This window comes from Gekko japonicus, unplaced genomic scaffold (assembly GCF_001447785.1).
Source record: "Gekko japonicus isolate JY-2015 unplaced genomic scaffold, Gekko_japonicus_V1.1 scaffold3671, whole genome shotgun sequence".
In the NCBI taxonomy this organism is placed as follows: domain Eukaryota; kingdom Metazoa; phylum Chordata; class Lepidosauria; order Squamata; family Gekkonidae; genus Gekko; species Gekko japonicus.
Genome location: NW_015168155.1, coordinates 2,457 through 17,005, shown reverse-complemented (window position 1 = coordinate 17,005; position 14,549 = coordinate 2,457). Strand labels below are relative to the sequence as shown.

The 14,549-nt window shown below is 48.9% G+C and overlaps 1 protein-coding gene across 1 annotated transcript in view; it reads right to left on the bottom strand.

Moving 5' to 3' along the window:
• LOC107113606 (zinc finger protein 658B-like) overlaps positions 1–8,080 on the bottom strand; it is a gene marked incomplete at its 5' end in the record, with an annotated part of 57,123 nt that extends 49,043 nt beyond the window's left edge. The window contains one exon of the mRNA XM_015414952.1: positions 6,488–8,080. Coding sequence (XP_015270438.1) covers positions 6,488–8,080 — 1,593 coding nt within the window. The remainder of the gene's footprint in view (positions 1–6,487) is intronic.
• Positions 8,081–14,549: the final 6,469 nt, after the last annotated feature.

Sequence of the window (14,549 nt, the reverse complement as noted above, 5' to 3'; positions counted from 1 at the left end):
GAGGAGTGGGGAATCAAACCCGGTTCTCCCAGATTAGAGTCCGCGCACTTAACCACGGCACCAAACTGGAAGGGTAGGAGATTGTAAACCACTGAGACTCCGAGTGAAGGACGAGGTATAAATCCAATCTCTCCTTCTTAATAGAGGCATTATGGGATGCCTATTTTCACCCACTAAGCCTCTGGGAAACAAGAAGGATATTTCCCCCCCCCCTTTCAGGGTTATTAGCAACCGAATTTTTCTTTCCGAATTAAAGTAGTGAGATGAGATTTCTCAGCCTGCTGCATAAAGGCACAATCTCCAAGGAAGAATTCAAGGGGAGTCAGAGGTAGGTAGTAGGCATTGGCCCAGGTCATTTCTGGCTCATGGAGCTGGTGGGAGACTCAATCAATCTTTTCTGATTCTTTCTGGGAGAATCTGGGGGTGGGTGGGGTGGACAACTGGGCCTGCCAACTCCGCGGATACCAGTCCATTTCCACAGTAAGAACATAAGAGATGCCAATGTTGGATCAGGCCAAAGGCCCATCCAGTCCAGCACTCTGTATCACACAGTGGCCAGAAATACCAGTGCCATCAGGAGGTCCACCAGTGGGGCCAGGACATTAGAAGCCATCCCACTGTTGACCCCCCCAAGCACCAAGATGACAGAGCATCACTTGCCCCAGAGTCCCTATCTATACCTTGTGGCTAATAGCCACTGATGGACCTCTGCTCCATATGCTTATCTAATTCCCTTTTGAAGCCGTCCATGCTTGTAGCTGCCACCACTTCCTGTGGCAGTGAATTCCAAGTGTTAATCACTTTTTGGGTGAAGAAGTACTTCCTTTTATCCGTTCTAACCCGACCACTCAGCAGTTTCATGGAGTGCCCACAAGTTCTTCTATTGTGAGAAAGGGAGAAAAGTACCTCTTTCTCTACCTGCTCTTTCCCATGCATAATCTTATAAACCTCAATCATGTCACCCCTCAGCCGTCGTTTCTCCAAACTAAAGAGCCCTAAGCACCTTAACCTTTCCTCATAGGGAAAGTGTTCCAACCCTTTTATCATTCGAGTTGCCCTTTTCTGCACTTTTTCCAAAGCTATAATATCCTTTTTAAGGTGTGGTGACCAGAATTGCACACAGTATTCCAGATGAGGTCGCACCATTGATTTATATAGCGGCATTATGATATTGGCTGATCTGTTTACAATACCCTTCCTAATAATCCCCAGCATAGCATTGGCCTTCTTTATTGCAGTCACACACTGTCTCGACATTTTCAGTGAGTTATCCACTACAACTCCAAGATCTCTCTCTTGCTCAGTCTCTGCCAGTTCAGACCCCATCAATGTGTATTTATATTTAGGATTTTTGGCTCCAATGTGCATCACCTTGCACTTGGCCACATTGAACCCCATTTGCCATGTTGACGCCCACTCGCCCATCTTTGACAGATCCCTTTGGAGTGCCTCACAATCCTCACTGGTTTTCACCACCCTGAACAACTTCGTATCATCCGCAAATTTAGCCACTTCACTGCTTACTCCCAACTCCAAATCATTAATGAACAAGTTAAAAAGCAGTGGACCAAGTACTGATCCCTGTGGTACCCCACTGCTTACCCCCCTCCACTGGGAGAACTGCCCATTTATACTCACTCTCTGTTTTCTATTAATTAGCCAGTTTTTGATCCATAAAAGGACTTGTCCTTTTATCCCATGATTTTTGAGCTTACTTAGGAGCCTTTGATGAGGAACTTTATCAAAAGCTTTCTGGAAGTCAAGGTAAACAATATCTATTGGATCCCCCTTGTCCACATGTTTGTTCACCCCCTCAAAGAACATTAACAGGTTAGTGAGACAAGATCTTCCCTTACAGAACCCATGTTGAGTCTGCCTCAATAGGTTTTGTTCATCTATGTGCCTACTAATTCTTTCCTTAATAATGGTTTCCACCAATTTACCCGGTATCGACGTCAGACTGACTGGCCTGTAATTTCCCGGATCTCCTCTGGAACCCTTTTTAAAGATGGGAGTGACATTAGCTACCTTCCAGTCCTCAGGAATGGAGGCTGATTTTAAGGAAAGATTACATATTTTTGTCAGGAGATCCACAAGTTCACATTTGAGTTCTTTCAGAACTCTCGGATGTATGCCATCTGGGCCTGGTGATTTGTCTATCAGTTTTTGGACCTCCTCTTTCGTCACTTCAATCTGACTCAGGTCTTTCAACACCCCTCCTGAACTCAGCGGCTCTGGAGTGGGCAAGCACCTCTCATCTTCCACAGTGAAGACGGAGGCAAAAAATGCATTTAGCTTCTCAGCCATTTCCCTATCATCCTTCAGTACTCCTTTTACCCGTTGGTCATCCAAGGGCCCCACTGCCTCCCTGGCTGGTTTCCTGCTTCTAATGTATTTGAAGAAAGTTTTATTGTTGGTCTTTACGTTTTTTGCTATATGCTCCTCATATTTCCTTTTTGCCTGCCTGACTACAGACTTGCATTTTATTTGCCATAGCCTGTGTTCTGTTTTATCAGCCTCACTGTGACTAGCTTTCCACCGCTTAAAGGAAGCTTTTTTACCTTTTACAGTACTGGATTATACTGGGGGCTCTGACCCCTGAGAATTTACTGAGTTGTTGGGTTGGGGGGCACAAGTTTTCCCTTTCAACCCAAATAACTCCTATTGCCAAAGCTCTTTGAGAAACACCATTTTGTGGATGTGGTTTAACTTTCCGTGGGCTGAATGGGACGAGACGGTCAAACTTTAGATAGGCCTTGGCCTAATCTATTCCTCATTCCTCCCCCCCTCCTGTCTCCAACTAGTAATCTGAGAAAGGACAGGAAATCCATCAAGGCTATGAGGCGATCTGCCCCAGAAGGCTGCAGGAGGGAGAGCCAGTTCCTGACCGGGAACTGCTGTTTTACAGGGCTCTTTTTGTAGAAAAAGCCCAGCAGGAACTTACTAGCATAATAGGCCACACCCAACAGCAGAAACTTATTAGCATATTAGGCCACAACCCTGACAGCACAGCTCATTAGCACATTAGGCCGCACCCCCATGTTACCAGAAGTGTGGCCATCCAGCCACACCCACCTTTTGCTTGTTATTCTGTTTACCTTGTTTGTTGTCAAAACCCAGGGCTTTTTTTGTAGCAGGAACTCTTTTGCATGTTAGGCCACACACCTCTAATGTAACCAATCCTAATGAGTTTCTGCTGTTGGGTGTGGCCTATTATGCTAATGAGTTCCTGCTGGGTGTGGCCAACTCAGGAGCCAGCCGGAATTCCGTTCCTGTGTGTTCCTGCCCAAAAATAGCCCTGGCTATTTATATTATTGAGTTTGGGGTGGGACTCCTGCCAACCTAGCAGTTCGAAAGCAAGAAATTGCAAGTAGATAAATAGGTACCACTTCGATGGGAAGGTAACAGCGTTCCGTGCGCCTTGGTGTTCAGTCATGCCGGCCACATGACCACGGAAACGTCTTCGGACAGCACTGGCTCATCAGCTTGGAAACGGAGATGAGCAATGCAACCGTAGAGTCGGACTCGACTGGCTTTCGAGCAAGGGAACCTTTACTTTTACCTTGGGGTGGGAAGCCGGTCGGAGACAGAGGCCATTTTGGGAGACATGTTTGTCCAGCTTCGTCCAGAGTAACAAAGTAATGTACCTGCCCTGCATCCCACCTAGATAGGGCATGAGTTTAGAGGAGGGCGAGAGAGGGAATGTTTTTTTGTCAACTTTATTTTGTTTCTCCCATCCACTTTTGATTTACCTGTAAATAGTTGAGAGCTTTTAAATAAACCCTTTAACTGTTGAAGGAGCAAAGTACCACATAGTTCCCCCAGCCACTTGGAAAACCTAGGAGTTGGGTGGGGAACCCCTAGGGAGAAAAGTTGAAAAAAGACCAGTTGCCAACTGTTATGTACTGTCTGGATATCATGAATCAGCTAATCCACCTCCTATGTTAAGCTTCGAGCCAGCCAAGGCTCCATCTAGCCCAAAGGCTATTGGTCGCTTCGAAACAGCGACCAATCACAAAGGAACTGTTCCCTGAGCGGGAAGAACTCTGATTCGCCTTTATCCCTGCAATCTAAGTGGTTGTTATTGTACATAGTAGGAGTGGCTATATTAGCCCGGTATGTTTAAAAGGAGCCCAGCTCCAGTGTTGTTCTGTTCTGGTTTCTCATGCGTTTGAGTGCTTGTTCGTTACTTCTGATTAAAGCTGAATCACTGCTGAAATCACTCCACGAGTCCTTTGTTAGCTCGATCTAACACCAACTCTCCAGGGGATCCACAAAGACCCCTGGGAAGCCCCAAGGCAGGCTCTTAGGGACACCAAAGGGAGGTTAGGAGGCTGTCCCGCCTAACCAGAGCCCAAGACAGGGACAGTGGTGGCAACAGTACCCGGAGGCACTGGAGTGGAGTGAAACAGCCCCTTCAGGTGCCAGGTCTGGCAGAGCGGGGCCCACCAGCCTGTTCCGCCACACATCCCAAAAACATTTATGTTTTGCTGCTGCATCGTCCCTGCTTTGCCAGACTCTCTCAATCACTCAGGAGAGATAGATCAGGAAGATTCTATTCCCTGCACTGGCTGAGGCTCCTCCCCCTCCCAGGGAGAGGGAGGGAGCAAGCCAGAGCTTGCTTCTTGGCCAGGCTGCCTCAATCACACAGGAAACAAAGGCAAGCCTTTCTTCCCCTCCACTGGCTGAGGCTCCTCCCTGAAGGGAGGGATGGTGGGAGGGAGGGCGAGCTTGCTTTTCTTGTCTGCCTCAGTCACACAGGAGAGATACAAAGCACCTCTAAGACCAACAAAGCTTTATTCAAGTTATGACCTTTTGTGTGCCTTTCTACAGTGTGTGTGTTGTTGGGATCATTATGCTAGGGCTGTGCTGGGTCTGGCCGGTCGCCATAGATACCCTTCACTTAAAGCTGTATACGCAGTCCAAAAGCAAGCTGAGAAACAGAAAGCCAGGAAATCAGCCAGAGTTTTCAGGAGCAAGGAGTAGAGGCTGACAGCTGGGACTAGGCCTTAGAATGCATGGTTGCTTCCGCTCCGAGTCAATCTGCAAAGACTCACAGCCCCTCACGTTTCCTTTGCAACAGCTGAAGTCTGGCACTCCTTCTCCTCTCTTGCATTCAGACGCTGGCGTGCCCTGCGTCTGGGACAATCAGGTGAGCTAGGTGGGGATTTTGGCCTCAGGGTGTCTCCAACTGGGGGATCAGTCTCTCCCTCTGACTGCACCTCAGTCTCTTTGCCTTGCTGTTCCTCCTTGCAGATACTGGGCTCTCTTCTCCCTCAGGTGCTGGTAAAGGTTCCTCTTCTGGGTTGACTCCAGAGGAGACTGGGTTGCCCCATGCCTCTTCCTCATCTGAGGACTAGTCAGCCTCCGCAGAACCAGGACCCATGACAGGGGCTCTCCTGGGTGTAACTGGGTTCTCCTCCTCTTTTTCACTATATTCATACCCTTTTGATCCAGTCTTTCTCAGTAGGAAAGCAATGTGCACTATTTAGATTAGGAATAACAACAAGCCAGTGAGGTTGATTAGGCTGAGTGTGTATGTCCACACCAAGTTCACCCAGCACATTTCCTTTGTAGACTGGGGATTTTGAACCAAGACTTCCCAGATAGTCGGCTAATACTTCCTGTCTCTCTATTCTTGCACTGTCTCATAGGAGTTGTAATTATTTTTCTGGGGAAGACTATAGTTCTGTAAACAAAAACACAGCCCTCAGCCTCTGTCAGGATGCATTTTCATGTTCTTGATCAGCACATGAAGCAACTTATGTACAAATGCTCGCAACACCCAGTAATGTCATGTTGTTTTTTTCCTTGGTCCTAGGCTCAGAACATTGACCATGAGATTTCTGTAATGAATGTCAGTAAATCAAAAACAGGTTTGCAGCTTACAGATACACACTTGAACAGCATACTTGATTGCTACAGCACAGACATTTTGATGCAATACTTCAGAGCAAGAGGTGTCAGTTATCCGATACTGTTAAATAAACAAAATATTGCAAGAGTGCTAATGTTTTAAGCATGTTTTAAAGTAACAAAAAGCTTTGATTGTGATTGTGTCCTTTATAAAGTTTATATCTCCACTACCTGGCATTACATTTTATGACACACGTGGCCCAGCCCAACAAGGTCTCCTTTATGTCAGTAAGGAGTTATATAGTTTCTCCTTGTGTGGGTTCTTAGATGCTGTTGAAGATTTCCATGCTGAGTGAAACTCCATACTCTGAGCATACAAAAGGGTTTTCCTCTGTGTAGGTTTTTTATCGCCATTGAAGACTGCTACTGTTCCTCAATCTCTTTCCACACTCTGAGAACCCAAAATGTTTCACCCATGTGGGTTCTTAGGTCCTGTTCAAGACAGCAACTCAAGCTAATTCTCTTTAAACACTCTGAGCATTCAAAAGTTTTTTCCCTATGTGGGTTCCTTGATGCTGTTGAACACTGCCACTATTATTGAATCTCTTTCTACACTCTGAATATTCCAAACATTCTCTGCTGTGTGGCTTCTCTGATGGCCACTCCAACTGAATTTCCTTCCACACTCTGAACATTCAAAAGGCTTCTCTCCTGCGAGGGTTCTCTCATGCCCTTGAAGATGACCACTCTGACTGAATCTCTTTCCACACTCTGGGCATTCAAAAGGTGTCTCCCCTGTGTGGGTTCTCTGATGCTGTTGAAGATGACCACTCCGCCTGAATCTCTTCCCACACTCTGAGCATTCAAAAGGTTTCTCTCCTGTGTGGGTTCTCTGATGCTGTTGAAGATGACCACTCCGCCTGAATCTCTTCCCACACTCTGAGCATTCAAAAGGTTTCTCTCCTGTGTGGGTTCTCTGATGCTGTTGAAGATGACCACTCCGCCTGAATCTCTTCCCACACTCTGAGCATTCAAAAGGTTTCTCTCCTGTGTGGGTTCTCTGATGCTGTTGAAGATGACCACTCCGCCTGAATCTCTTCCCACACTCTGAGCATTCAAAAGGTTTCTCTCCTGTGTGGGTTCTCTGATGCTGTTGAAGATGACCACTCCGCCTGAATCTCTTCCCACACTCTGAGCATTCAAAAGGTTTCTCTCCTGTGTGGGTTCTCTGATGCTGTTGAAGATGACCACTCCGCCTGAATCTCTTCCCACACTCTGAGCATTCAAAAGGTTTCTCTCCTGTGTGGGTTCTCTGATGCTGTTGAAGATGACCACTCCGCCTGAATCTCTTCCCACACTCTGAGCATTCAAAAGGTTTCTCTCCTGTGTGGGTTCTCTGATGCTGTTGAAGATGACCACTCCGCCTGAATCTCTTCCCACACTCTGAGCATTCAAAAGGTTTCTCTCCTGTGTGGGTTCTCTGATGCTGTTGAAGATGACCACTCCGCCTGAATCTCTTCCCACACTCTGAGCATTCAAAAGGTTTCTCTCCTGTGTGGGTTCTCTGATGCTGTTGAAGATGACCACTCCGCCTGAATCTCTTCCCACACTCTGAGCATTCAAAAGGTTTCTCTCCTGTGTGGGTTCTCTGATGCTGTTGAAGATGACCACTCCGCCTGAATCTCTTCCCACACTCTGAGCATTCAAAAGGTTTCTCTCCTGTGTGGGTTCTCTGATGCTGTTGAAGATGACCACTCCGCCTGAATCTCTTCCCACACTCTGAGCATTCAAAAGGTTTCTCTCCTGTGTGGGTTCTCTGATGCTGTTGAAGATGACCACTCCGCCTGAATCTCTTCCCACACTCTGAGCATTCAAAAGGTTTCTCTCCTGTGTGGGTTCTCTGATGCTGTTGAAGATGACCACTCCGCCTGAATCTCTTCCCACACTCTGAGCATTCAAAAGGTTTCTCTCCTGTGTGGGTTCTCTGATGCTGTTGAAGATGACCACTCCGCCTGAATCTCTTCCCACACTCTGAGCATTCAAAAGGTTTCTCTCCTGTGTGGGTTCTCTGATGCTGTTGAAGATGACCACTCCGCCTGAATCTCTTCCCACACTCTGAGCATTCAAAAGGTTTCTCTCCTGTGTGGGTTCTCTGATGCTGTTGAAGATGACCACTCCGCCTGAATCTCTTCCCACACTCTGAGCATTCAAAAGGTTTCTCACCTCTATGTATTCTTTGGTGCACAGAGAGCTGTGATCTATTTCTGAAGTACTTTCCACATTGAATTGATTTACTTGCCTTCATTAGCCTATGCTTTGGAAAATGTACACTACGCTTACTTCCATCTGTCTTCTCAAGCATACGGCTGCCCTTCTTTCTCTTAGGTCTACCTCGATTCCTGACATTTTCTTTCAAGTCTTCATTTTGAACCCTGTCTGGCCTTTCCTGGTGAAGTTCCTCACCCTCCTCATTCCTCTGATCATCCGCTGCTGGATTAAAGAGAGATATCCCATTAGCACCTGGGAAAGCTGGTAAGGTCCAAAGGCATATTACGTGACTGCAGGAGGAAAGGATTGATGGCCCTTTGGCCTCATCGAGCTTGGCTGATTTTAACCACCCCTCCACCTTTCCCCAGAACATCTAATATTTAAGGATATCTCACCCCCTCAAGTGCCACAGCTGAGCTCTTGCCCAGAAGGAGTTTCTGAGACTCCAGATTTCACAACCCCAGAAGGCCTCCCTCCCTCCTTATCCAGCGGGCTGTATGACTGTACCAAACCAAATGTTGCTCAGAAGTAAATCAGAAATCCCCCCTGGCCATTCCTTGCCTGTTCCCTTGACATAACCGTGGAGGATACTCACTCTCAGCCAACTCATTTGGGAAGGAAATATGGTCCTGGGATCCTCTTGAGGAACTCTCCAGCCTTTCTTTGGATGCAAGGCTGTTATCTGTCTGCACCATAGTCTCTCGTATGTTTCTGGCTTCTTTCACCGGGGGGTGGGGGGAGAGAGAGAGAGAATGTGATCATTCTTATATGGTGAAGGAAAGAAATTGAAGAGTAAAAATTATTCTGGGAAGACAGAACCATGGTCAAGAAAGATCAAAGATGAAAATAATATTATTATCACCAGTATTACCAGTATAAAGGGAATGGATCTGTGAGGCAAAGCACCCTGGTTCCCCCTAGGGGTTAAGGTGATTATTAAATGGTCTGGTCTGACTTGCAGGTGTTCATGATTTGAGTCTCCCTTCAGCTAACATCCTTATCTTTTTGAAGGCCAGACTCCAGACTACGGTTATTGGTCAATCGTGAGAACCTGTATCCAGTTGTGTAAACAGGAGGGAGGGGGATTAGGAGGGTGCTGGAAGCCTCTGGAAAGTTCCGTCAAGCAGGACCCTTGATTGGGTCATTCGGACCACCTGACCCTAGAGAAGCAGAAAGTATAATACGGATACAGACCAGAGGGAAGCTAGGCTAACTTTATGCTCATGCCAAGCTAGTACGCCTTGACATTGTCAGGCGTCTTTCTTGCTTATGTAGAGTAACTGAGGCTACAGCTGGAATATTTATGCTGCAAGGAGAGGTGCCATCGAATACAAAGTATTTAATGCAGTAAAAAATAAAAGTTAGCTTTTCTTGCTGTTCTGTTGCTGAACTGTAGAAACTGTGCTGTTTGGTGATGTCTCCTTTTTAAGTGCTTAATACATCTCTCTCTATATATTTAAACTGGGTCTGCTTGACCTGTGTGCACTCTCCTCGTGAACCCACTGAACTTGGTGCTGCTGTCCAGTACAAAGAGGAGTGACCCAGGCGGACCCAGGCTTCGGTTCTTGACAGGGTCACTTCCAGAGCGGATGTTTCTAATCCCATCCAGGGGGAAGAGTGTGTTGTAAAGGTTGGCAGCAGAGAAATCGGGATCCGGCCCCTTCCAGAGTCTCTCTGAGGGCCTCTCATCCCTTTTCCCTCAGGACCCCCTGGGCAAGTACAGATACATGAACGACACAGAAAGATGACTTATACTGAATTTGAAACTTAAGAACGTAAGAACATAAGAGACGCCCATGATGGATCAGGCCAAAGGCCCCTCCAGTCCAACACTCTGTATCACACAGTGGCCAGAAATACCAGGTGCCATCAGGAGGTCCACCAGTGGGACCAGGACATTAGAAGCCGTCCCACTGTTGACCCCCCAAATCTCCAAGATGACAGAGCATCACTTGCTCCAGAGCCCCTATCTACACCTTGTGGCTAATAGCCACTGATGGACCTCTGCTCCATATGCTTATCTAATTCCCTTTTGAAGCCCTCCATGCTTGTAGCCGCCGCCACTTCCTGTGGCAGTGAATTCCATGTGTTAATCACTCTTTGGGTGAAGAAGGACTTCCTTTTATCCGTTCTAACCCGACCGCTCAGCAATTTCATGGAGTGCCCACGAGTTCTTGTATTGTGAGAAAGGGAGAAAAGTACCTCTTTCTCTACCTGCTCTATCCCATGGATAATCTTATAAACCTCAATCATGTCTCCCCTCAGTCGTCGTTTCTCCAAGCTAAAGAGCCCTAAGCGCTTTAACCTTTCCTCATAGGGAAAGTGTTCCAACCCTTTTATCATTCGAGTTGCCCTTTTCTGCACTTTTTCCAAAGCTATAATATCCTTTTTAAGGTGTGGTGACCAGAACTGCACGCAGTATTCCAAATGAGGTCGCACCATTGATTTATATAGGGGCATTATGATATTGGCTGATCTGTTTTCAATACCCTTCCTAATAATCCCCAGCATAGCATTGGCCTTCTTTATTGCAGTCACACACTGTCTCGACATTTTCAGTGAGTTATCTACTACGACTCCAAGATCTCTCTCTTGGTCAGTCTCCTTTGAAGTCAGTATCTTCTACTCAGTCTGTGAGGGTGTCAGGCAGAGTTCTTTCCCATCACCTCCTACCCGATCCTTTTCACTGGAGATGCTGCCAGGGTTTGAACCGGGGACCTTCTGCACGCCAAGCAGATGCTCTGCCAGTGAGGCACAGCCTCTTCCGAAGTAGCGGGACAGGCCTCAAAATGGTGTGTTGCTATTAGGGTTACCAAGTACCTACCGCGAATCGGCAGGGGACACATAGTTCTTGGCGGGAACATTCCCCCGCGGAAAACACATGCGCTGCACTATGCTGTCGCCCAGACGTGATGTAGGCACGTAGTTGGGTGACGTTCTGGCAATGGGGCTGGAAACTCGATGGTACCATCGAGTTTTCAGCCCCTTTGCCAGAGCATCGCCCGGCTGAATGCCCAGCATGCTGACGTCACGTCTGGGCGACAGCGTAGTACAAAGCGGGAGCATTACAGGCAGGAATGTTCCGGCGGAAAAGCATGTGTCCCCCGCCGATTCGCGGTAGGTACTTGGTAACCCTAGTTGCTATTCAGTATTTTGATTCACGCCTCCTCACAATGGCAGCAATTCGCACTTTTGGCACCTATGAAAGAATCCTTACCCAGAAAGGCCACGTTCCCACAGTTCTCCCGCATGACTTCCCGGTACATAGCTCTTTGTCCCGGATCCAGCAGGGCCCACTCTGCCACGGTGAAATACACGGCCACCTCTGCAAAGGAAAAGGGACCCTGGAAGAAGAAGCATATTCCCTCGTCAAGAGATTATGCCAGGCAGAGACGGCACACGGGAAGGGAGTAGTCTAGAAAAGTACAGGATTTAAGGCTTTGGATGGGTAAAGGGAACGGCGTTCAGAGGATCTCTCGCCCAGACACCTTGTAGAAACCGCAGGAGCAAAAGCCCCCCCCCCGAGAAAGGGGGGGGGGCCCAGGGTGCCCCCCCCCCCCGTCCTCATCTCCCCTACCTGGACTGGAGGGGCAGCAGCCGTTTCCACACCTCTGAGAAGACGACAGCTCAACGGCATCTCTTCACTGCCTGTTCCTGAGACAAAGGAGGAAGGAAGGTTGATTGCTCGTTCCCTGCTTCACGCACCCCCCCCTTCCCAGGGTTGTGAAACCCTGCCCTGTCAAACACATTTTATACTATGTGTACATTTTAAACGCATTTTATACTAAATTCTGGGAGAGGCAGAAGAGAAGCACCAGGCACCTATGAGCCTCAGGGGTTATAAACGCTGGCAACACATTTCAGACTCCTGTGAGACCTGTGTCTGGCCTGGGGGGAAGGAAAGAGGGGGGTGGAAATTATTTCACAGGACACGTCACCATCCCTTTTGGCCCAGGCGTGACTTGAGCTCACCTGGAGAACAGAGGGGTCCCACAAATGAGTTCCCGGAGTGCCTCTTGGCATGCTGACTTCACAACTGGGGTTTTCAGCCAGATGCAACACCAACAGGACACCACATCTGCCCCAAGCCCCTCCCAGAGACCCTCCCCAAAGCATCTGGGGGTGGTGGGCCATCCATAGCACTCCCTCCCTACTCCAGCATCCTGTTTCCCCCCCCAGCAGCCTGCCAGGTGCCCTTTTAAGGATGGGCGGAGAAGCCAGATTTCCCCAGGGACTGGTTCTCAGAGCTCTGCTGCCCCAGAAGGTGGAGGCTCCCTTCATTCAACAGGCTGAAGAGCTTTGTCTGCCTTTTCCCTTTTGAGCCACCTTCAGTTCCTCTTACGGAAGGAAGCTGAGATGTGATTATTTTAATACATGGGAGGAATTGCCCTCTGTGAGTCTGTCTAATCTCCTTTGAGAGGCATCACAGTTAGTGGACACTGAGTGCTGCAAATTAACTCTGCGTTCTGTGAAGAAGTATTTAATTTCTTTCCTGACCTGAACTCTCTACCCACCGAAGTCACTGGGTGTCCCAATCGTATCCAGGCACAAAGATTCCTTACCACAGGAGAGGGCATCTGGGGCACGCTCCACAGCCTGTGCCCCTCTCCCTTGCTCCAAGGAAGCTCCTTCTGCCTGAAGGAACGTAGCTCCTTTCCTCACGGATGGTGCCCACACCTGAAACAGCAACAAGGGAGAGGGCCAAGAGATGGAATGGAAAAGATGTCAAGGAATGGATCCTGCCCCACTCCCAGATGCTGCACCCTTCCATCAGGAGATGGAAATTATCTCGTAGAAGAGGCTGCTGAAGGAAGCCGTCAAATCTCCCATTTGGATGATTAACGCCTGGAGACATATCTCTCTGGGACACTTTAGGATAAGGCCAGATATCCTTGGTTGAATTGGGCATATCTCTGGAGGGAACCTCCCTCACCTGTCCTGCCTGCCTCTTCTCCTCTGCCTGGCTCAGGAGGAAGCCTTCGGCCAGGGCCACCGCCTGGGAACTGGTCTCCGGCCCGCACCCTCTGACCCAGCCCTGCATTTCCTGGGGCAGGAGAGTCAGGAACTGCTCCAGGATCACCAGGTCCAGGATCTGCTTCTTGGTGTGCCTCTCCGGCTTCAGCCAGTGGCTGCAAAGTCCGTGGAGCTGGCTGCAAACCTCTCGGGGCCCAGCGGCCTCCTGGTAGCGGAACTGCCGGAAGCGTCGGCAATGTGCGTCTGGGACTGCAGCGAGCTGATCACGGATCTCTGGCCCCGGGCTTTCCCAGAATCCAGCATGACTCCCAGCTGGGGTGGGATGGGGGCCTTTCCTCGCTGTCCTGCCAGTTCCCGGTCCTTCTGAGCTCCGTGATGGTGGCCTTTCCTCGCTTGCCTGCCATTTCCCTGTCCTTCTGAGCTCCTCTCTTCCATCTCCTTCCCCTTCTCTGGTGTGTAAAGATGCCTTTAGTCCCTTGGCTATGAAGAGAGGAGGCTTCTCTCTGAGGGGGAAGGAGAGACACAGGACATTAACACGGGAAATCAAAGAGAACGGAGCTACGCCACTGAACATCACAGACCTTCATATTTTCAGGAGAGACACAAGATAGATCAGAACTGAAAAGTACTGAGACTTAGTGAATTCAGCTCTCCTACTTTATTCAGAGAAGAACAAGACAAAGTAGCCGGCTCATATGCCCCAAGGAAAACACACCCACCCACCCACCATGCCTGTGAATGGTCTATTTACACTGATTGGATTAATCCTGGGGGCCCTCGGTTCCGATTGGCAGGGAACCTAGGATCCAAACGTCTATTGTGTTTGGGAGCGAAGCTCAGGTACCTTGCCTGACCGCATGCGGAACAACCCGGCTGAAACTGGATTGAGCACATGGCTAGGTCAGGACACAAGAAGGACAAAAGGGCTCCTTGTGGTTTGTAGACCAGGTTTCATATCCTTTCTCTGTTGTAAAACAGAGTTCAGGCAAAGTAAAAAAGTTCAGGCAAAGGAGGCTGGAGTTCCCTCTTTGCCTCCCAGTTCCTTTATCGGTCCACTTGGCATAAGGGGGACCCTAAAACTCAGCTGGCTGGGGGGGGGGGGGCGCTGTGGTGATGTGCCATGAGATCCTGCTGCTTTTTAACAAAGGTGGAGCCCCCCTCCCCCCCACGGGGCACCTCTAAGACCAACAATGTTTTATTCGAGGTGCGAGCTTCTGAGGGCAAAGCACCCTTATTTAAATAGACGAGGGTCGACCCACAACTCCCTCTCTGGCCTCCTGGGGAGAAAACGCAGGTGGACCTGGAGGAGGGCGGCCAGGACTTTTCGACAGCATTCCTGGGTGGGAAGGGACGGACCCCGGACGCCTCCTCGGGAAAGGAGCCTGAATTCGAGCCCCCCTCCCCGCTCAGGGGCTTCTTGCTCTGTCCCCAGCAAGAGACTCTCGGGGGGG